Genomic DNA, 24777 nt, shown 5'->3' with positions numbered 1-24777 from the left:
GGACCATCAACTAATGATGATTATCTCTGAACTTCTGAAAGGTTCTATGGAGTAGAATGTACCCTACTGTGTGTCAGATCCTCACTGAGCACAGACAGGCTGACTATGTCCTAAGATGCTGAGGGAGGATGTCACGTGGGACAAGTAAATCATCCCCAGGGTGTGTTCCAACAAGCTTCTCCCTTGCAACCAACAGTAAAGCCACTGTGGCTTTGACCGAGGACAGTCTTTAGAGATGAGATGAACGCCACTTCATGAGTCAGCGTCTAAACAAAACCCTTCAACTCTTCACTCCTCCTGGTGCTGAGAACACAAGTTTGCTTGGAACCATGGATTAGTAGGTGCTTGGTGGTCCTGTGGCAACTTTTTGGTGTAAACATTACACCATAATATTTTCAATTCTACAGGAGGTTCCTGAATGTCATGGGAACAAAGAAAAAACAAAACCAAACCCAGAAAGGTATTGGAGATGCAGTTCTGAGGCAGAATGTATGCCTAGTGTTGCAAGGCCAGAAAAAGAATGGAAACAGGAAGAGAGGAGGGAAGGAAGGATTCCGGGAAGCAGGGAGGGAAAGGAAGGACAAAGAAAAGGAAAGGAAGGAGGTCGGGAGAAATCAGGGTAGGGGAGAGGAGAGGAAAAGGGAAGGGAAGGAGAGACTAAGTGGGGAGGGGAAAAGAGAAGGGAGGGAAAAGGAGGGTCAGGGCCACCACCTTCTTGCGGTGTCAACAGAAGCAAGCAACGTCAGGAGGACGCTATCTGTCTATTAGGCCTGTGCTCTGGCTATGCAGTGAAAACGAGTGTGACTGGGGAGAAATGGTGCACGACCCCTGAGTCTGTCAGCTGCTGAGGTGGCCAAGCCTGAGAAGCCCGCCTGGGACACCAGACACACATGGTCTTTTCTCTCCTATGGTGTCTAGAGCTCGAGGCCCCCAGCCTCCTTCACTTCATTCTCAGACTCCAGACTCCCAAGCCCTGCTTGGAGGACTCACAGTTCTTAGGAAACACTGAGAATGCTCGTGACACACAGGAAGGCGGGAAACGGGAAATCACCAGTTTACATCCACAGCAGTTGCTGTGCCGGTCGGTTGTCTACTATTATCGTAATTAACCCTCCATCATGTTCTATACTGGGACCAAGCTTTTGACTATGTCAGGCTCTGGGGGACAGTCAAGATGCAAACAGCATCAGTGAGGACTTACTAAAGCAACAACAGGAAGCTACAGATGCTAAAAAAAAAAAAAAAAAAAAAGCAATGGCTGTTGGAGAACAGGATAGACTATGGAAAAATATAGAAGACAAAACTGACCTTGGAATTTTCTAGAGACGATTACCCGTGGGGCAAGACCATGGAAGTTAGTGGCACCATCACATGTGCTGGGATCCTTGATGGAATGAAAAGGAAAAAAAGCAGAATGCTAAGCTCTGGCATTTTCTTCCTGTTCTATCAGGATGTGAGAAGGCAGCCACCTGATGCCACCGACAGGAATGAGTCGGCCACCTTGCCTTCCTGCCACGGTATATGGCTGAACTGTGAGCCGAGTTAAACTTATCTTCCCTTAAGTTTCTGTGTCATGGAGTCTGTCCCAGAGAAGAGGGAAGTGACAGACACACTCCTCCAAATCCTGCTCTCAGCTCCAGGTTAGCCAGTGGGGCGAGCCTCCTGGCTTATCAGGACCAGAACTTTCTGAGTCTATTTTACAGTTTCCTTCCTTGTTTTCTGGTTTAAGGCAAAGAGGGAACCAGTCAAGAGGTAAGTGAGCAAGCGTGGGCATGAAAATTACTAGCAGAACTCAGAGTTCTTACTGATGGCTGGAATGATAAGGGCAATACAAAATCTCACTTCTTTCAGAGTGCGAGTTGTGGTTGAAGGGAAACAAGGTGATACTTGCCTTTGCCTTGGTTCTTTAGCAAAGAGAAATGGGAGGATAAAACAAGGCTATAAAGCTAGATGAGATAACTAGGAAAAAACTCAGGGCCTTTTTCACCTGGGTAAGTAGTGTCTGAGAATGTATTGTTCTTACTGCTGGCTTTGGGGAAGCATAAAACTTATCAGTCAGAAGTTAGCAGAACGTGTATTTCCCTCACACTCTGTCATCCAGGCAAGACGTTCACCACGCTGGGTGATTTAATGAAGTCATTGGCTGGCCACCCCTTTGCCCTTCCTCTCCTCTCTGCTCCACATAGTGCGCACAGATACATCAACTGCCTCCCTTCCTTGCCATGAAGCTGTTTACAGCGTAACCACAGCCCGCCAACTCGAATCAAAGTGAGTATAGACTTTGTAGGGGAGGATCACAAAAAGCCAAGTTGGGACTTGGTTCATGCAGACAGTCCTGGTTTACAGTCACTGTCCTGATGTGTTCCTTGCCAACACTTTCTTCCCCTCTTAACCTGCGCCACTGCATATAATAAGCCATGCAGTCACTGTAACTGAGTAACTCTGAATTCGAATCTCAGGGCTGACTTTCCGTGTTATATACGTGGTACAGCTTGGAACATCATTTAACTTCCCTAAGCCCATCACATGGAGGTGATAATAGGCATCATTAAAGGCCTAAGACCTTAGCGAGATGTCTAATACTTAGTAAGAACACAGCAGACTGCTGGGTGGTGGTGACCCACATCTTTAATCTCACAACTCAGCAGGCAGGGCCAGGTAGAATCTGAGTTCGAGGCTAGCCTGGTCTACAGAGTGAATTCTAGTAAAGCCTGGGCTACACAGAGAAGCGCTGCCTCAAAACAAACAAACAAAAAGAACACAGCAGACAATGCTGTAATTATGAATCCTTAAAATGCCCTCAAATGCAGCCGCATTGCTACAAGCCACAACATTATACAGTAATTGCTCAGCCGTCATTTCACAAGCAACATATCAGAATCGAGGGATCTGATAAAGACTAAAGCCAAAAGGCAAGGCTTTTTGGTGTTATTGCTTTGTGAATAAGTGGCTGTCCTTTGCTGTAGCTGACTTCCCTTCTTATTACATTATCAGTGCTTAGAGTCTAGGCATAGAACATCCCATTTAAGATATTCACAGACCTCCAAGGACATAGAATTAGCAGCTGTTTTGATTTTTCCCTACTTAAAAGATTCTTAACTCCTTGTACTCACTTTCACCTCAGTTTACTGATAATTCTAATTCAGGAAATATATGACTTGTGTTTTACTCTCAAGGACAGCAGACGAGATAATTATCTGCAACCCAGAGACAGACCCACAATACCCATGATCAGAACAGCTGATAACAGCATAGCCCAGAACTGATCATTTAGAGGCCTGGGTCCCTTCACTTAGAGCAGTAAATCTAATACAGACCAAGGCCTGTATGTGTTTTCTGATCAAGAGCTTGATCATTAGCTTCTCTATGACTGTTTATGCCAGTTGCCTGGTTACCTGGGAGAAAAGAAGCCGAGAGCCGATTTAAACAATCTGTACCCTACTCATAACTTGATCGAAAATAAACTTTTTAGCTCTTTACTAACCACCTAAAAATCTAGCGTAGCACACTAACTTTTCCCTCTAGAATTCCCTGATGCTTTAATTCCTTTCTTAACTAACTTTCCCCACTTTCCCCATTAAGGAGTTCACCGGACATGTACCAGCCACTCTCATGGATCTCTCTCTGTCTCTGTCTCTGTCTCTGTCTCTGTGTCTCTGTGTCTCCCTCCCTCCCTCCCTCTCTCTCTCCTCTCCTCCCCTCTCTCTTCTCTCCCCCTCTCTCTCTCTCTCTCTCTCTCTCTCTCTCTCTCTCTCTGTGTGTGTGTGTGTGTGAAAACCGTTATTTGATTTTCTATGGGGAAAAAGAATTCCGGCCCTGGAACCTGCTAGGACTGGGAAATTGTTGGTTTTAAGGATATATATGACTGGGAACGTTTGTCACCGGTAGAACAAGAATAAAAGGAGAAAGAGAAGAGAAGAATAAAGAAACACGGACTGATGATGCCCACTGTGAGTGGACTTCTTTACCCTCAGATTTCCAGCTCGTCTTTAACTGAACCCCGTGACCATATCTCACATCTGGGCCCTCAAACAGGCTCACTCATCCCCATTCCCCCCAGGCTTGCCAATGTTATACCTCCATCAACTGCATCCTCCCTATTCTTCTAGGCTAAACCTGAGTTGGGTAGCAGACTCCTCTAACATCAGATGCTTATACCTCGTTACCCACCGGTGTCATTTAACAACCTGCTTTCTTACACAGACTTACGTAGCGTCACTACATCTTGTTTCTGCCATCATGGAAACTGCTCTTTCCTTAAGGAAGAAAATGCTCTCTCTCCCACGTAAATCCCATAGCCCCAAACCAGGACTCTGCATCTGTGCCAAGTGCTCCGTAAAACTCGCAGGCCCTAGACAAGACGTGAATGAGGTCCAAGCAACTAGCATCTGTCTAAGTGGGAATCATCAGTCCCCAGTTGTTACTTTCCCTTTTTGAGGAGTTCACTTGTGGAAGGATTTTATCTACTTCTGCACTTGAGGCTGTGTTTTTTTTTTTTTTGCTTTTTTTTTTTTATTAGCGATTCCTCCACAGCAGAGCTTTGTATAGAACTCTGTGCCTTGCTTGGCCTGAGAACAACAACAACAACAACAACAACAAAGATCTGGAATATAAGCATGGCACTTAGATTTGAGGTTTTCCTTCATTTTGTTTCTATGTACCTTTCCCTCAGCTTTCTTATTAAGCCACGAAGGTGGACGGGGTGCCACGGATGATCAAAAGCATCTTACATACTTAAAACACAACCGCAGTCGTCACTGAACGTGAAGACCCCGGGCATTCAACATCAGATAAAACCTGGCTTCCTTAAACCTCTGCATGGGCTTTCAGGCTGACTTGTAAAGGCAGAGCCTTTTGTAAAAGTTTCATGAATAATAATAATAATAATAATAAAATCATTGAACCCTCATATGCAGATAATCTGCATACAGGGGGGACCTATAGGTAAAGGTTTTCACAACAGCAGACCAAATGTACACAGTTATCTACAGGTAAACATGTACCCTTTCTTATTTGTTTCTCATAGGAGAAGCACTTTCTGTGAAATGGAAATAAAGTAGCTAGGTCTGCTGTGCTTGAGATGAATAACATCGCAAGAAATAATTCAGCATTGAACTTCTGTGGTCAAAAAAGCATTTCAATATCACCATAGAACCTTTGTCCGGCAACAGATGGAGATAGAGACAGAGACCCACATTGGAGCACTGGACTGAGCTCCCAAGGTCCAGTTGAAGAGCAGAAGGAGGGAGAATATGAGCAAGGAAGTCAGGACTGCGAAGGGTGCGTCCACCCACTGAGACAGTGTGCCTGAGCTAAGGGGAGCTCACCAAACCCAGATGGACTGAGAATGAATGAACATGTGATCAAACTGGACCCTCTGAATGTGGCTGACAACTGGGGCTGACTGAGAAGCCAATGATAATGGCACTGGGATTTGTTCTACTGCATGTACTGGCTTTTTGGGATCCTAATCTATTTGGATGCATACCTTCCTAAGCCTTGGACTTCCCACAGGGCAGGGTTCCCTGCCCTATCTTAGGACTGGACAGGAAGGGGAGAGGGTGAGTGGGGGAGCATGAGGGAAATGGGTGGAGGGGAGGAAGTAAAAATTTTGAATGGTATTATTTATAAAGCAATAAAAAAAGAAAAAAAGCATTTCAATGTAGCAGGAGTTTTAACTGTATGCCAAGCACCAGGAAGTCAGTTGGGAATGACAGAGGAGATGCCCCACCTCTGTGTGCTGAGAGTTCTCCAGAGCACAACATTCCCCACCTACACCCCCATATCTCAACCCTTCTCACCCCTTGTCCTCCCCCAACCCCGCCTGCCTATCCCATTAGCCAACATTGATGGCATTGCCCTAAGTGAGCAAGCTTCATCTCCCAGAGCCTTAGTGTTCTCCATAAAAGAAAGCAATGAATGTTTATGATCTTCCCTAAATAACAAGTCCCCTCACACCAAGTGTCCTAATTAGTGCCAGTTCTCAACGACCAAGCAAGGCACAGAGTTCTATACAAAGCTCTGCTGTGGAGGAATCGCTAATAAAAAAAAGCAAAAAAAAAAAAAAAAAAAAAAAAACACAGCCTCAAGTGCAGAAGTAGACAAAATCCTTCCACAAGTGAACTCCTCAAAAAGGGAAAGTAACAACTGGGGAAAATGCCCCCCTCCATAGTTAACAGAAACCAATACAGACCGTTTACAGCTCAGTAGTTTACCACACTACCCAGGGAGCATAAAGCTTTACAGACCTGATGCACTGGAACTCTTTCAAAAACCTTTGAAAATAGCATCTTATGACTAATAACGCTACTGGGGGTAAATATCTGAAGTGCAAAGAAAAGTTCAATGCATTCATAACCCTAGTGTAAAACTAAAATGAAAAGGGGGGGGTTCAGTTTTCTTGTGATCTCACTCCTGTTCTCTGTGAACACAACTGGTGGAGAGGGGCTCACGTGAAGATGGAGAAAGAGGAGGGAGGATGCAAGCGGAAGGAGAGGTGCCAGAGCCAAGGAGAGAGGGTGCAAGCGGAAGAAGAGGCGCTAGAGCCGCTGGAGAGCTGGTTTCAATGTCTCGGGGTACTCCGTTTTCTCCTAAAGCGTTCAGCAGCTGACTGCTCCCAGAACAAATTACCGCTCTAAACCCACTTACCTGCCTACCCCAGCTCTGTAAGAAAATACCCACCCACTAAGAGGAATACATTCATACAGAAGGCTGGGTTCATGCAAAAGCCCTCAATGTCAGGAAGGAACTCACAGTTTCTGGAAACTGAAAGGCCAGAGTGGCTGCAGTCCAGCAAGCCAGGACAGAATAGCTGGAGACAGACTCAGAAATGAGAAGAAATGTTTCCTGAGCAGCCAATAATATGTTTACTGGGCTCTCAATAAGTTCTAGATACCATACCAGGCTCTGGGGATAAAGGGCTGTAAAGTTAAATGAATACAATCATTAGAACCTTTCCCATAAGATGCTTAGATTCTGAGAAATAAAACAGACAAACACTATACAGGTATTATCCTTTTATTTCAGGGGATACCTTTTAAGGCCCCCTCAGCTGATGCCTAAAATTGCATATAGCACTAAACCCTAGATAAACTGTTCTTATTACATGCAATCGAATTATAAATGAGGCACAGCAAGAAATGAGCAATAACTAATAATACAAGAGAACTATAACATATTACTGCAATAAAACCACCCATGTCCTTACTCTTGTGTTTCACGTTTCTTATTTAGAAAAATAAGAGTTACACAAGCATTGTCCGACACCACACCAGTAAAGGTGACAACAGAGATGGCTAACAGGTAGCTTATTACAGCATGGATGCTGCAGATGAAGGGATGGTTCATGTCCTGGGCAGAATGGATCAGGAAGACACAGAGTTCATCACGCTTCTCTAAACACACAACCTGAAGTTTACGAATTGTGCATAACTGAAATTTTCAATGAAAAACTTTAGATTATGGAAAACTAAAACCACAGATAGTAAAACCCCCGAGAAGGGGTACCACTGCAATATTAGGGCATATGAGATGAAGAATGAAGGAAAGAGAGTCAGGGAATGGCCCGAAGGGATGCAATCTGACCAAAGATTGGAGGGAAATGGGAAACAAGCAAATCCAAAAGAATGGTTCAAAAGGAATACAGGTGCACAGGACCTGAGGCAGGGGAATGCTCAGCAAGTCTCAGAGACAGCAGGGAGGCCATCTAGCACAACCATCACAGTCTTTGCTACACCTGCTGAAGGCCAACCTGGGCCATAATCCAGGTGAGTGACAGCCTCGGCTGGGAGAAGACAGTGCTGCCAGACAGAAGGGGACAGAATGACACAAACTCCTCAGACAGTTCTAACTTCCATGTGAGTGAGCTGGCCACCCTTTTGCTGTATTATAGACTGGAGCTCCCTGTTGCTGTATTATGAACTGGGCCCTTCTGTTGCTGTATTATAGACTGGGCCACCCTGTTGCTGTATTATGGACATGAGAAGCTGCCATTTCCATAGTCAGGAAACTTGATTTGGCTTAAATGTCAGAAGCACATACTTGTTTCTGCTCAGTTTTATCCATGCACAAGTTATACCTGGATGGGGAAGTCTCTTTAAAGAAACGCAAGACGATGTCAGTAAGCCTGGAACATCATCCTCAACATGTCTCGCTCAATTACCCTCCAGATGCTCATGTCCAAATCTCATTAGGCTGAGCTTCTGGGTCAGCCAGTGCCTAAGAGGATATTGAAGCACACGCAACCTTTTCTTCTCCCCTCACCCAGACTGTACACAGAGAGCCCTCGACTCAGTTAATATACCCAACGTTTTCGATCACTAACAACATCCGATTGAGACACTGTAAAGCCAAGATCCAAGAGCTTAACAGATTCCTTCTAGAGAAAAACTGTCACATGACCATCTTTGGGAATCCCAGAGTTAACTAAGAGAGACACGAAAGGGCAGAAGAGCCAGATCAGTCATCAAAGCATATCTGGGAGTCCCATGCTGGCAAACACTAGCCCACCCCAGGGCACCCATCCACACAAACCAGCAGGAAAAGAAGTACGTGAAGAAAGCCCCAGCAGAAAGTCCTGCCCTAGTGGTGAAGCAGACACTGCTCTCTGGTTTCCCAGCAGACACGTGGAACTACTCAGGGCAATTGTTTAAGAAAATCAAAAGACTGGAAAGAAGCCACTTCGGTTTGTTTCCTTCTGACGCACACCCAGCAACAATAGCCTAAGAGGGTAAGTTTCACACGGAGTTCCAGAGGACAGCAAGGGGAGACAATGCCTAAGGGGCATTCCGAATGAAGTCCACGCACAGGTCACAGCCAAGGACGAGTCTGTGTGTACTTGAGGGCGCGCTGTTGAAGACGTTACCATTTTTAAATGAATAGACCGTATCAGCTGTATTTAGTCTTTATCATAACTTTTTGTCTATTTATCTGTCTGTCTGTTTATCAAGACAGGGTTTCTCTGTACAGCCCTGGCTGTTCTAGAACTCACTTTATAGACCAGGCTGACCTCAAACTCAGAGATCTGCCTGTCTTTGCCTTTTGAGTGCTGGGATTAAAGGTCTGTGACACCATGCCCAGCTCATCACAACTTTTTTTAGTTTATACTGTGTCTTTTACATCATGTATCTTGATCCCATTCATTTCCCCATCCCTCAAATCTGCCCATTGCCTCTGGGCCCCCTCCCAGCTAAAACAAAATTTAAGAGAAAAAAGGAAAAATATAAAAATGGGAAAAAGTTATAAATCTCATAATGGAAACTGCAGTGTGACACAGTAAGTCACACCGTAGACCCCTTTGCCCATAATCTTTACTTGTAGTGTTCCTTGCAAAGAGTTCTAGGCTTCTGGTTTCTACTACACTACCAATGCTGGGCCCTCACTAGCTAGGATTCTTCTTGAGCATCCTATTGTTGCCCTGTGTTGTGGAAATCCTGCAGCTTTGGGTCTGTGGGTCAGGTCCCTTCACATGCTCCGATAGGTAATTTGATGGAGTGGATGTTGTGGCAGGCCAAGTCATAACCCTGAGTCTGGGCCTGGGTAGCTGTAGGGTTGGTCCACCAGATGAGAAATAGGGACAGCTCTTCCATGTTTAGAACTTTGGGGCTGGCTTACTCATACCTACGCTCCTAGGGTGTCTCACCCACTCCTATGACCACAGTACCAGCTCTCCCGTCTGCCCCAGGTATTGATGGGTGGGAAAAGAGGGCAACTCTCCCCAACTCATGCCACCACAAGACAGATAAGAAGTGCTGACACTCTCCTATGCTTACTACTTTGGGGCTGGCTTACCCACATCTGCATTAATAGGGCTGGCTCAACCGTGCTGCCCTGGTGAGGTGCAGGGTATGCTCTCCCGAGTGTTGTAGTTGGTTAAGGTCAGGGATGGCTCTTCCACTCTTAGGAACACCAGGCCAATCCTGCCACATGCCTCAAGTGTTGATGGGTTGAGGGGGGCATCATTCCTCCATCCATGCTGCCACAAGACAGATGAGGGATAGGGACATCTCTCCCATGCTCACAGCTCCAGGGCTAGCTCAACATGACTCCTCTAACAGAGGTGGAACCATTGTCATCACAACTTTTTAAAAGGGTAAAAGTTACTTAAATGGCATTAGTCATACTAGGCAAAAGGGATGATAAAAATTGAAATAATAAACTACTAGAAAAAAATGAGAATATCATATTTCAATATCTATAGGACGAGGCCCAGATGTTCTCAGGGACTTTTTTTTTAGAAACTAACAATCAAACTGAAATAGATACAATTCAAAATTTATAAAAAAGCAATTAAACTTTTAAAATTAGAATGCATTAACGAAAACTGGGCTCAGTCAGGCTAGTTGGGGTGGAACAGGATTGGAATTAGAAAGCAGACGCAGGAGGAATCAAAGGTTCAAGGCCAACTTGAGCTACATAGTTGTGATTTGGATAAGAATGGTCCCCATAGGCTCGTGTTTGAATACTTGGACCCAGTAGGTAGAACTCTTTGAGAAGGATTAGGAGGCGTGGCCATGTCAGAGGAAGTGTGTCACTGGGGGTGGACTTTTCCATTTCAAAAGATTTGTGCCATTCTCAGTGTTCTTGCTTTGCTTGTGGTCAATACGTAGGCTCTGGGTTATTTCTGGTGCCTTGCATTTGCTCTACCGTCATGGACTCTTACCCTCTGAAACTGTTAAGTCAATTATAAATTTTCTTCTATAAGTTGCCGTGATTGTGGTGTTTTATTACAGCAATAGAAACATAACTAAGACAGAGTGAATTTAAGATAAGCCTGGGCCACAATGGGAGACAGTCTCAAGCTATATATGTGTGTGTATATATATATATATGTGTGTGTGTGTGTGTGTGTGTGTGTGTGTGTGTGTTAATGTGTGTGTGTGTGGAGAGAGAGAGAGAGAGAGAGAGAGAAGCTGAACAAAAGGTGGTAATTTTTCCTTTAAAAGTTATCTGTTACTGGGGTTGTTAGGGTCAGAGCTGAGGCCCTGGCACCCCCAGCAAGCTAGGCTTGGCCACTCATCTATCAAAACAAACAAATAATAGCAAAAAGGCTGAAAAGGGAGATTTATTCAGTGTAACTACACTGGGAAGGAAGAGGAACAAAGAGGTCCAATGTCCTCCAAAGTACAGCTCAGGCCCTGACATGAGATTTGGTTTTAAACAAAAGGCAGAACATACGCATAATTAGTCAGTCCTGGACACAGAGTGGTTCTGCTTGCCATCAACCCAACACTGTCTGCCCCAGTCTCTACAGTGAGGTATCTAATGGCCTGTGTGCATCTTTCCCTAGGAGACAAGTTCCTCTTCTGAAGACCCAAGGCTTCAGCCTTTTCCTTCTCCCAGCTTGAGACTCCTGAGGGATTCCAGTTTCCTTAGGTCCAGTGACAGCCAAGTCATTTGCTAGCACAAGTTTGTCTCGTATCTTCATTCCTACCAGGATGGTTATACCCCAGGAGCTGGTAAAGGCCAGCTATAAATACTGGGTCTATTCCTGTTTAGCAGGGAACACACAGCAACCCAGATATAGCATTTTGCCTGTGTCTGTCTCCAGATTTTCTCCTCTGAAAGGACAGACACCGTGTGCTGGGGAGATGGTTCAGTGTAAGGATGAAGACCTCCATTTAGATTCCCCAGCAACCAGACAAGAGCCAGGCACAGCCCTCATCTGTGACTGTAGACCAGACCAGTGCAGCAGAGACAGAGGGATCCTGAGGGCTCACTGACTAGCCAGTCTAGCCCAAACAGAGATCCTGTCTCAGAAAACAAGGTGGAGAAAGATAGAGAAAGGTACCAATATGGATCTTTGGCCTCCACATAGACACTCACAGATATGAGCATCCACATACACACAAGACAACACACACACAAACACACACCCAACAGCCTGCTCTAGTGTGGCATCATCTTAACCATAAATTACATCTTCACTGATCCTAATTTGCAAATCCTGAGGTAATGGGGGTTAGGACTTCTATATATGAATTGTGTAGATAAAATTCTGCCTATGACACCAAATTTGCTAACCAGCTGTTGTCTGCTTTTCATATACACTAATAATATAGTTATTAATGTGTGGTGACCAAATATCACCAGAAGAAACATGAATGTAAAGACATTGAGCACTTAAAAAAAAATAAGTCAAAAATATGAGTATGTAGCTCAATGGGAGGACGCTGGGATCAATTCCCAGCACCACACACATGCACATAAATCAAATGTAAAGCCTTAATAAAGGCCAGAGGTTTGGATATATGAGGGGAAAAAATAAAATACAAATCTGGAACTCTGAGCCGCAAGTGTTTTTGCTTTTGCTATACTTCAAAGAAATCAAAACAAAGAAGCCTACAATTATAAAGGATATGTGATTTATATCAGAAACACTAATTTTGGAACTTCAATTAACTCATAATAAAAACAAAATTTAAGTCTTGGCTGTACATCAAAAGATTGTCCAAAGGGTGGTTTAAATTTTTTTATTAAAATAGGGTTTTTTTTTAAAAAAAAAAACCTAGAAAACATTATAATAACAAGCATGGAAAGATGCCCCTGATACGTGAAAATTTCAAGTCACAAAATTTTCCAGAGTATCACATTTGTTTCTCAAAAATTGAATGAACAAGACCCCAACCATCAGGGCCACCATAGGAGAGGCATCTAAGAAAGACATGACCAAACATTATCTGACTTTTGCTTTGAATGTATGGCAACATCTATAGATGGTTTTGTCTCACGTGTGAACCTTGATCTGACCTTTATAAATACAATCAAACCACCTTATTCACGGATTCTGCATTACTGCATTTAACCCAGCTGGGAATCATGGAATTTGCCTCAAAATAAAGAGAGGGATACAGGCTAGGGAAAGGGCACCCCGAGGAGAGTGTTGCTGAAAAGGGGCGGGTCTTGTCATAATTTGTCTCTGCTCTTGTGTGCATCTCAAATGTTTTCTGGTAATGTTTTCTTTTTTCTTTTTCAAGTGTATTGAGGCACATGTCTTAGTGTGTTAGAGTGTGGTACGTGTGGAAGCCAGGGGTTGATATCTGGTCTCTTTCATGGATTGTTTTGCCTTTCATTTGTTGAGATGGGGTCTCCCAGTGAGTTTGAAGCTCTGCTTTGGCAGGTAAGATGAAAGAAAGTGCCCGTTTCTCCCACACCCCTGCTCTTGGGTTACAAACGTGTGTCTTGATTTTTATCTGAGTTCTGAGGAGCTGAACTCAAGTCCTCAGAAGTGCTTGCACGGCAGTACAGTACAGAATGACTCAACCAGAAACTCTCGAACACTAAGTTGAGTGGATTAACAAAATTTGATATGCACACATTACAACTGTACATAACAAATAGTCTCATAAATGAGAAGCCGGAACCAAGGGAGTACATTTGGGGTGACTCTACCAGGAATAACCAGTCTTCGCCACCACAGGTTGGCAGAGTGGCTGGTTACTCTTGGCAGACAGTGACCAGAAAGCAAGTATTAGTTGTGATCTTGTGGGAGACAGGTCCCTTCTCTGCTGTAATGTGTGATATTTGTGGAAAGTCAATTTGATAGCTTATCCATGTTGATCTATACACATATTTTTACTTTGTAAATTTTTTACTATTTTTAAAAAGTAGGAAATTACTATAATTAACAGTTTCTGCTAAGCCCCCAGGTAACACTGAAGCTGGAGTAAGAACAAGCTAGCCCTACTACAGATGTAACAGGGATTCTTAGAAGGTGGAGAGGAACTACGCACTTCTCTGTGGCCTCCTGCACGTAGCTATCTATGGTCAAGAGTGTAGGTTTTCTTAGTGATCTCTAACTTCCTACTGTCTGTGGAACACTCCACAGCTTGTCTGACATCCATCTACCTACAAACCCTGCCCTCCCAGCTCGTTTTCCTGCTCTCTGGGTCCTTTCCTGGGTCCATCTGTCAGCTAGCATCACTCAGCCTCTCCCTGCTTCTGGGATTCAACCACACATGTTCTCAGCTCAGTTCAAACTCTAGTCCTTCGGGGAAACCTCCCCTCGTTTCTCTGCCACTATCAATCAGAACCACCATGAGCACACCATTCAAACCTCGTGGTGACCGTGGCCCAGTCTACCTGTAGCAGAGCTGATTTGGGAGGAGGGGAGCTTCTGAGTCTTTGAAAGCTCCCAGCCAGACAGCACCAGGCTCCCACCCCGAAGGAAGGCTTTGCAGAGCTGCCATGTGAGTGCTTGGAATTGGACAAACCAGGTGACAATCTGGTCCACTTTCTAAGAATAGAATTTGAGGCTTAGCGTCTCTGAGGAGCACAGGGTTATTAAGAGAACCAAGGAAGAAGGGAAAAAGTGTAGCGGGTTGAATGGGGACCATTAAAAACGACATATCCAAGGGCCAACCCTAGAACCTACAAATGTTATTTGTGGGAAAATCTTTACATACATTTAACTACGAGTTCAGTATCCAGAGAGGACTGCATTCTGGGATAGTAAGGTCCTAAAAAGAGGAGGAGGGACAGATGGCAGTGACCCCACACGGGCCAAAAGACACTTGGCACCGTCAGACTGGAGGAAGTCAGCAGCATTCTCTCCTGGGGTCTATGGAGAAGGCAAAGCTGTGTCTATGCCTTGATTTTAGACTTTTGGCTTCCGGTTATGATACACTATTCCAGGGCTGGCGTAAGTGCCCGGCCCGTGACCATCTGTTACCACCACCCTGCAAAGCCAAGAAGCACAGGTCATGTAACAGCTTCTCTTGTCTCTGTGACCTCCAAAACCTGACCGTAACCAATACAGATCATAAACATTCATATGGCATTTGATAAACAAATAAATGCCAATAAGTGTTACTATCAAGTGTTATTCTAAGGGCTTTATAATACTATTTGCTTAATACTCAAATACAGTGACCCCCAGAGAAGATCGTGTTATTAACTGTTGTCTTCTAGGCGAACAGAGAGGTTAAGTAACTTGCTCACCGTCAAAGAGCTAGTAGAGTTGGGAGTCTGATCCAGGCACAGGCTCTTTACTGTCACTCAGAGGCCGGGGTTTTGTAAATCTAGACCCCAGACATACCGTGGGGTTCTGATCTTTCGTGTGCACGCGAACATTCACTCTGCTGGGCCTCCTGACCTGGCACTGCCCTACACAGACCACACTTTACAGCTGCTCCTCCAGGGGCTGAGGGCCTGTTTCCCTGCCAGGCTGGCTTCAGCCTGCAGCTGCTGAGGGGCCTCCCGTGTTTGTGCTCCCGCTAATCTCCTGCTTCCTGGGGGAAACTCCTGAAGCATTCCAGTCAGGGCAGGGCCTCAATGAGCAGGAAGCCCAGCTTCTAGAGCCTTTTGAAAGACGTTTCCTGCTGCTTTCTAGTAGCTTACAGAAAGACAGGATCACATTTCAGCCAGAGAAACTCTGTGTGTACGAGGAAACAAGGCAATAGTTGGTAGGACGTGTCTTGCAGTTTGGCTACATGGTTGCGCAATGAAGGGGGGGAGACAGACACAGAGACTTGAAGTGCAAGTCATACTGTGACATACTGATCAACCAACCCCCCCCCACACACATATGCACACACACATATGCATTCACATACACATATGCATTCACACACATATGCACACACACACACAGGGCACTAGGGACCGTGCAAGCACAGTGTGGAGGAAATATCTCTATCCATAGAGTCAGGGACGTTGGCCAAAGGTCAGCATGGAAGCTGGCAAGATGGCTCTGTGGGTAAAGGCGCTGGCTACCAGACCTGGCAATCTCTGTTCGATTCCCTGGGATCTACATGGTGGAATCAGAAGAGCGATTCCCGCAAACTGTCCTCTGATCTCCACACGTGAGCTGTGGACGGAGTACATAGGTAGGCATGCGCGTGAACTCACATAGAAAGAAATGTAAAACAGACGCTCGGTGTGGTCTTCAGGCCATCAGCACAAGGAACATAGAAGCATTCTAAGCCTTTTGAGTCTCACTCCTTGGGAAGAACAAAGCTGCAGTCACTGGGCAATCTACTCAGTGTTCCAGCCTCAGCCGCAGTTCCTCAGACACTAAGAGAGTTCAGAGTGGGCAGCTTGTAATCCTGTAAGGCTGCTGGGATGGAAGGAGAGGTACAGGCCTTCTAGCAGAGACTGGGGAACAAGGAAAAAGGCACTTCAGTTTTTGCCTTGGTGACCTTATTTTTGGCAAGGTCCAGTGCCAACGTGAGTCACACGATCTATAAAGGACAATGACTGCTTTGTATGAATTAGGTGAGAACATACAGGTGCTATAATCTAGTGTGTCATCTAGTAGAGGTGCTATAATCTAGTACCTAGATGTTAGTACAGACACACCTGTTGGACTATCCCCAGGCCAACCAACTTTCCTGGAACCACCTCTCTCTGCTTCTGATGTTGTGGTGACAGCAATGGCTCAAAGCAGCCGGGCCCACTCAGCACAACTCTGGCCATGGTTATTGAGAGGATCCATGGTTGATTGGCTTCCCCAGGGGTTTTGAGTTGGAAATGAGCTGCCCCCAGTTTTCTCCAGGAAACTAATCTGAAACTTGTAACATGGGTAAATAAATTCTATACAACAAAAACGGTAGGGATCGAGAGTGAGGGCAAAAAGGCAGGGCTGGGAGGAGGCAGGAGATGCAAAGGTCTTCGGGAGTTCTGAGAGGAGGCAGAGGGAATCTGGACAAGGCCATCTCATGCCTCACTGGGGGCCACGGCACGACCCTCTGCCCTGATGTTCAACTCTCTGATCACTCAGCCAATGAACTTATTTACCTACAAGACGGAGAGCATCGAGACTCTAAGGTCCTGAGGGGATCCCCAACTCCATGGGAGCCTCACTCCCCCTCAAGAGCCATTTCTACCTCCTAGTCAATGCACCAGATCCCAGGATCAAATCCTATTAGTCTGGAGATACTTTTTGAAATAGGCCAACCATCCTAAGATCTAATTAAGAATATGCTAAAGCAGGGTGAGCAATTATTTTACAATATTTCATAAAATGAATGCAAACAAGTCTGGTTTTTTTCTTTGCTTTCTTCCTGAGAATGGCTGAGTCTAGAACAAGCACATTGTTGCCACACAGAATTGGAAGAGGCACTATTTAACACGTGCAGTGGATCGTCTGCGGTGCCCACAATCTACATGCAAAGGCTGTAACTTCTCATATTCTCTTATGGTTGTATTAACTCCTTTTTCAAAAAAAAATCTGGGTGTTATTCTTTACATTGTTTGTAGTTTTGTTGCAATACCTAGCCCATGGTTATTTTAAGAGCACCATATTAAAATATAAGGAAAAGAAAATTACCCATAGGAAGCCAAGGACGACTGAGCAAACAACGAGTCTCAGAAACAAAGGTCTCCCAGTCTGCCTCTTTCTAACAACTTAAGCAGAATTGGGGTGCTTGATGTGAAACTCCCAAAGAGTCAATAAAGATAAATAAAAGAATAAAAATAATGCCTAGGGAGTCATCTTGTTCCCACGTCCCCTCCTTACATCAACTTACACATCATATTTGGCCAACTTTTCCTCTCAGGTAATAAAGTTAATAGAAACCCCAATTATCGGCTCTTCATGGTGCCCATCAGGCACGGGTTTAAACATAGGCTTTACATACAACATCTCGTTTAAGCCTCACGAATAAGAACCATAAAGTGGTTCAGATTCCATCTACAAGAAACAAAGACCTGGGAGTTAATAACTTGACCTGGATCATCCCTGCAGGACATTGGAAAAGCTAAGACATAAACACAGTCCTTTGGACATGAAATGGATACTGCATTCATCACGTGCCTTCTTCCCGACTTTCCACTTGGCTATATGTTCATAGTTATCCTTCTAGACCACTGGAGGGGCATCCACCTCCATGTGATCTGCTCTCCAAGCACTGATGAGACTCCCCAAACCCAATTCCACTTAGACTCTGGCTCACAACACTCAACAAGCGCACCACAGGAAGTTGGGATGATCAATAAATGCTTCTCAATGGATGCTGCCTGGTCTTCCTTCTTTCCAGCTTTGACTCTTATTGACCATGGCCAAACTATTCCATGAACATGCTCTCTTGCCCACTGTGGTGGTTTAAATAAGAATGCCCCCCCCCAAGCTCATACATTTAAGTGCTTATCATTAGAGAGTGGCACTGGTAGACTAGGAGGTAAAGCCTTGCATGGGTAGGTACAACCTTTTTAAAGGAAGCGCTTCTTTGGGGGTGGCCTTGAGGTTTCAAAAGACCAAGCCAGGCCCAGTGGCTCTCTCTTCCTGTTGCCTGGGGATCTGGATGTAGAACTACTTCCCATCTACTTCTCAAGCACTACGTCTGCCTTTGTGCCACCATACTCCCTGCCATGATCACAAAGGACTAAATCTCTGAAACTGTAAGCAAGTCCCATTTAAATGCTTTCTTTTATAAAAGTTGCTGGTTATGACATCTCTTCACAGCAACAGAACAAAGACCAAGACATCCATTGGTACAGGCTGTCCCTGTACCTCCCAAATTCATAAGCCAAGATCCAATATGTTGGCCTTTGAAGGTATGACCTTTGAGGAATAACTAAGTTTAGTTATTAGGTATATAGTATATATAAGCATATAGGCAGAGTCCTCATGGTGAGATTTGTACCTGGTGAAAAGAGGAGGAGAGGAAGGATGTGTATCTGACTGTCTATGTCTTTTCTGTTCTTTTATTAAAATGGGTAGCCCAGACTGGCCTCGAACTCGTGATCCTCCTGCCTCTGCCTCCTTCAGCAAATCCTACCTGTGTGAGCCACCATAGCAGGCCTGATTGTCTGTTTCTATCTCTAAGCATGCATCAAGGAAAGGATATGTAACCACTCAGCAAGAAAACAAAATTCTCAGCCTTCAGCACAGGGACACCCAAGGTGATGAACAGCTTTCTTCTTAGTGAGCCTCAGGCTAGCATGCAATCTCTTGTCTGGTTGACTCCAAGCCAGGAAGAAGTTCATGAGGTAACCATACCAGGTTGTAGAATGTACTGTGCTATGGCTCAGTTACCCACATTCTTGATCTATTCATATCCATTCTCTTTTGTCCAAGAAATAAAACTGTATCTCAAGTCCCAACAGAACAAAGCTGTTCCATCTCTACCCTCTTCAAGATGAAACATGGGCTTCTTTCATGAACTTCAAATGATAACAGTAAACTAATTTTGTTGGGCACGAGATGCATGGCAAGCAGAGGGAACCCAGGCTTCAGTGTTGTTTCTTCTTCTACCACTCCTCAGTCTACACTAAACTCAGGCAGAAGCACAGACCTATGGATAACACCATCTATCTTAGTGTTTCTATTGTTACAATGAAACACTGTGACCCAAGCAAGTTGTGGAGGAACGGGTTTATTTGGCTTGTACTTCTGCATCATATAGTACATCACTGAGGGAAGTGAGGACAGGAATCCCAACAGAGAAGGAACCTAGATGCAGGAACTGATGCACAGGCCAAGGAGAGGTGCTATTTAAGGCTTGCTTCTCATGGCTTTCTTCTAGAACCCAGAACCAGTGGCCCAGGGATGGTGCCACTCACAATGGGCTGAGTCCTCCGCCATCAATCACCAATTAAGAACATGCCTTAAAGCTAGATCTTACGGAGGCTATAATTTTCTCAATTAAACTACCCTCCTTTCAGATAACTCTAGTGTGTCTAGTTGACATAAAACTAGCCAGCATATATCTATCAACATATTAGACTTATCTCAAAATTTTCTGTTTGGGTTAATATTCGAAGGGTATGCCCCATGATATGGCACCTATGGCATGTACGGGCCCCAGATGAAAGCGTGTCTATTTCATTCATGTCCTTGACAATATAAAGCACTTAGGGACACTTGGAGACTATTATGAAATCTGGTAATTGGGTGGAACAATGTAAACTGGGATGAGAGAAGGAAATTGAAACCCTAAGGTGTCAACTGTCAAATTCAACATTATGTTCTGGAAACACTCTAATAATTTTCCCCTTCAAAGGGAAAATTGTCCTGCTTTGGTCTGCTGCTGTAACTCAGGCATGTCTCTCTTCATTACAATGAGCCCAAGCTACCAGAAGGCTAACACCCTCAGAATGTTCAGATCTCTACTCTCCAGACAGCTCTCTTCTAACCTAACAATGCTGCTGATGGAATTTAAATACACCCTGTAAGACCTGTAAATACACCCTCAGCTAGCCTGGTCACTTAAGCGAAGGCTTTGAATATGCATTGCCTTACAAAGTATGAAGAGCCTCCCTACGAAATCCAGAGGGAGTAACAGGGAAGAGTTATGGAAAGAGATTATAGAATAAGCTAATTGTAAAACATGCCTTTGAGTGAGACACGCCAGTTTCAACTCTTCTGAATTCATTGTAAATTCATACAAAACAACTGAATTCTAAGCTTTCTACACACATTTTTTTTTTAAAAAAAAAAAAAAAGAGGATTAGGGGCTTAGGAGATGATGGCTCAGTTGGAAAATATCTGCCACACAAGCGTGAGGACCTGAGACTGGACAGATAGCAGCCGTGTAAGACAGGTGCAGCAGCATGCATGTATCCAGCTGGTGAAAAGCAATAAAGGAAATTCACATCAGCCTCTAGCTTCCACACACCCATGCACCTTCCCCCATATGCAAATATGCATATGCAATCACTAGAGATACACACACAAATAAAAAATTTAAAATAACCAGGATCCAGGCTGTAGTGGTGCGCACCTTTAAGTCCAGCACTTGGGAGGCAGAGCAGCCAATATGCAACTTCAATGTCAGCCTGGTCTACAGAGCGAGTTCCAGAACAACCAGGGCTGCATAGAAAAACTCTGTCTGGAAAAACAAAACTAAAAACTGACTAGGAATAGTAGGAGTTACCTGTTTCTACAGTAACATTCATAGTAATTCTATAAAAAAAATCCAGATAGCTATTCCAAACAGATACTATGCAAACAATGCTAACAACCAACCTCTCCTGTTTTCTCATTTCAGCATACAGATTTGACAGAGACAGTAGACAGAGTTAGTTCAAAGTCATCTTCAGAGACACGAAAGGCCCAAACTGATTTATTTCTTAGAATTGAAATTTAAACAGAACTTTGACAAGAGTACTTCAGACTGTGTCAAGTGAGTCTAACCCAAACACAATAAAAATGCCAATGAACATGCATTTAATGAAACTATAAACAGCCCTGTTCTCATTCGATTTATGATTAAAAAAAAAATCCTGACAAAAAGCAACATGGGGCAGAAAGAGTTCAGTTGGCTCACAACTCTAGGTTATGGTCCAGCATTTCAGGGAAGTTGAGGCAGGATCGCAAGTAGCCAATTGCATCACATCCACAGTCAAGAGGAAAAATAACGAACACGCCCAAGCCACCTGCCTATTCACTGCTCCTGCTTCCTTGGCTAGCTGTCTTCATTTGTGTACAAGGGCCAGGCTCTTGAAACAATACTGTCCACATTAGGTGCGGATCTTCCATCCCACCTCAGTTAGGCAGGCAAGACACAATCCCACAGACATGTCCATACCAGCAGGCCAGCCTGATCTAGGCGATCCCTCATTCTCCAAACTGACAAGCTGGCAAGCCCAACATTGGTGCACCGGACTGAGCTCCCAAGGTCCCTGATGAGGAGCAGAAGGAGGGAGAACATGAGAAAGAAAGTCAGGACCGTGAGGGGTGCGTTCACCCATGGAGACGGTGGGACAGAACTAACGGGAGATCACCAACTCCAGTTGGAACGGGACTGATGGAACATGAGACCAAACCCGACTCTCTGAATGTGGCCGAAGGTGGAGGCTGACTGAGAAGCCAAGGACAATGGCGATGGGCTTGGATTCTACGGCGTGGATGGGCTCTGTGTGGGCCTTGTCAGCTTGGTTGCTCACCTACCTGGACCTGGGGGGAGTTGGGAGGACCTTAGACTTAACACAGAGTAGGGAACCCTGATGGCTCCTTGGCTTGGAGAGGGAGTGGGGATATGGGTGGAGGGGAGGGGAGGGAAGGGGGAGGAGGAGGGAAGGAGATGGAAATTTTCAATAAAAAAATGTATTTCAATAAAAGGGACAATAAATAAATTTAAAAAAAAAAAACTTAACCAGTCTGGGCTGGAGAGATGGCTCAGTGGTTAAGTGCACTGGCTGTTCCTCCCGAGAACCCAGGTTCAATTCACAGCACCTACATGGTGCCTCACTGCTATCTGTAACTCTAGTTCTGGAGAACCTACACCCTCACACACACCTATGCACATAAAATAAAAACAAATGGATTATGAAAATAAAAACAGCTTAGCGAACACAGCCCCATAATGTGAGCAGTGATAAGCCCCCCCACACACACACACACGCCTCTTAAAACACTAGCCAAGACCATCTACACTCTCCTCGTTGTATTGTCTTCTACTTTCATCTTTTGGACTGCCATAAGTTTTATAACCAATGACCGTGGCTCAAATTTCTGTCAAGCTTAGCAGAGGTGAAACCGAAACTAAGCTCACCTACAAGGCAGAACACTGTCCTCTTAAAGATGTTTTCCCTGGGATCTCTCTCTCTCTCTTTCTCTCTCTCTCTCTTTCTCTTTCTCTCTCTCTCTCTCTCTCTCACACACACACACACACACACACACCCCAGGGGGCTTCCAGGTTAAAGAATTATACGAAGGCCAAAGAAACATCAGTACTGTGTACAGAGAACAGCCGTGACCACAAAGCTGTACCCTCTGAAGTGACCAACACCCCCACATTAAACTCCTAGTACTGAAACCCTCAGTCAGAAATCAGGTCTAGACAGGTCTGCCCTTGCCCACAGACTGCAGTTGGTGGTGGGCAGGGAAGAGTAAAATCTTTAAGTGATGCAAGCAACAGCTGCCAGGTAATTCTCAATCTCTCATTCCACAATAAAGAACTTGTATTTTTACCCTAATTTTCACTTTGGGTATGTGTGTGCTTTGGAACAATGCATTGCTCAAGGCAAAATAAAGCAAGATAAAATGAAAAAGCAACCAAGCAGAAAGATTCGATTTTGTTTCTCACCTAGCTTAACCAGATACACATTTAAATTCTATATAAATATTTTCTGCCCCTGTATGGCCAAAGCTTTTGAACTTCATCTTGTACAGTGCTGAATATTTTCTATGTGGGTGGTGTGGTCATTCAGAAACCAAGAGAGACAAATCCATCTTCCCCATGGTCAGCACTTACCTTGGGGGAAATCATTCGGCTGGACCACCTGAAGGAAGATGTGTACCATTCGGTAGAGAGGGCCAACGGTCCCGGCATTGAATGTGTCTGGGGTCTCATACTCTGAGGTAGGCAATTCATAATCCAAAGCCCCAGGAGTGCTTGTGGACACAGGCTGATCTCCTGAAGCAATATTTCCACACAGTCCCAGTAGCAGCAGGACACTGAATATAAGAGCCATGGTCATCCTAATTCCCCAAGCATGAGGTAGTATCTGGAAGGTTGGGGGCAATGGACCTTTCCTGGACCTGTGGAATCTTCTGCCTCCTGGATGGTAGCAAGAGGAGCAGAGGAATGGTCTCCAAGGAGGTCATTCACTCAAAGGACCATGCCTGGCAGGGAGAGAAAGAACATTGGTTACTTAGAGATGGCCTTGCCTGTGCCAGGAGCCCACCACTGGGGGATGTAGTGTGACTTAAACAGTTAGGCCTAATTGGGGTGCGTGGAAGCCAAACACAAAACTGCTCCCAAGCTGCAGGTAGGGACTATCAGGAAGCTGGGGGAATGGACTGATTCAGAACACATTCCTTTCCAGGGTTGGGAACACCAGGCAGGGTTGAGGAAGCTGTTTGTTCTTGGAAACGGATGCTCACAGAGCTCGTGCTGTGTTCCAGGTGCTATCCTACATGTTCCTAAGGCATAACCCCACCTTCTAGATGAGGGAACTCATGTGGAAAAAACTTTAGTAACCTGCACCATGCAGGCACAGTAGGACCAGAATCCACCTCGGTGTTTTCTTCCTTCGGCAAAGCTCTGATGCTCCAGGCTCACCCACCCTCCCAAGCTCCCGCTGGTGCCACAGAGACCCCCAACTGTAAATGGTGCTTAGCTTGCCTACGTTTCTACCACCCTCTTTGCTCTGAAGATACAACTTCTATAACTTAACTCTGCTTGTTTGCTAACAGATCAAATTCCAGGCATCCATCACTGTGCCTAACCCAAACCCGAAAGTCATGGCCTCAAGGTCATAGACAAACAGAAATTGAAATCTGCTTTTCTGATAAGCCCACCAGGTCACTGTTGCACGAATTCTAATTGGTCTTAATAATAAAAACTCGAGTCAGCTATCAGGTGAAAGCTGAAGGATCAGAGAAGCAGAGCAGCCAGTCACTAGAGTTCTTACCTCTACCAAAGCTCAGACCAAAGGGGCGGCCCTGTCCCTACGAACCTCCAGGCTGCATCTCAGACTGAATCCATCTCTATGACTCAGATTGCCCTGTGCTCCTGTCTCCTCCCGCCTTATATTCCCCTCTCCACCCAGCCATAGCACTCCTGTCTCCACCTCCCTAGAGCTGGAATTAAAGGTGTGTGACCCTAAGTGCTGAGCTCATCTTTGTGAAAGCTCTGTTTCTCTTTTAGACAGATTCAGTCTCACATAGTCCAGGATGGCCTTGGACTTACAGAGATCCGGCTGCCTCTATCTCCAAAGAGCTGGGACTGTTAGAGGTGTGAGCCACCACTACCTGGCTTCTGTGGCTAACCAGTGGCTTAGCTCTGCACTGTGATCACCAGGTTAGCTTTATTTGTTAGAGCATAAACAAAATATCTCTACAGGTCATCCTATGAGACCTCCATTCCAAGTTACAATCTCCATTGACTAGGC

At 44.9% G+C, this 24777-nt stretch overlaps 1 protein-coding gene across 1 annotated transcript in view; it reads right to left on the bottom strand.

Moving 5' to 3' along the window:
* Prom1 (prominin 1) overlaps window positions 1-24777 on the bottom strand; it is a 110576-nt gene that overhangs the window by 68822 nt on the left and 16977 nt on the right. The window contains 1 exon segment of the mRNA XM_042054961.1: window positions 23136-23506. Within this exon segment, the coding sequence (XP_041910895.1) occupies window positions 23136-23361 (226 nt within the window). The 5' untranslated portion in view covers window positions 23362-23506.

Source organism: Arvicola amphibius, chromosome 1, assembly GCF_903992535.2.
Source record: "Arvicola amphibius chromosome 1, mArvAmp1.2, whole genome shotgun sequence".
In the NCBI taxonomy this organism is placed as follows: domain Eukaryota; kingdom Metazoa; phylum Chordata; class Mammalia; order Rodentia; family Cricetidae; genus Arvicola; species Arvicola amphibius.
The sequence above is the reverse complement of the archived record's forward strand: the minus strand, read 5'-3'. Positions and strand labels throughout refer to the sequence as shown.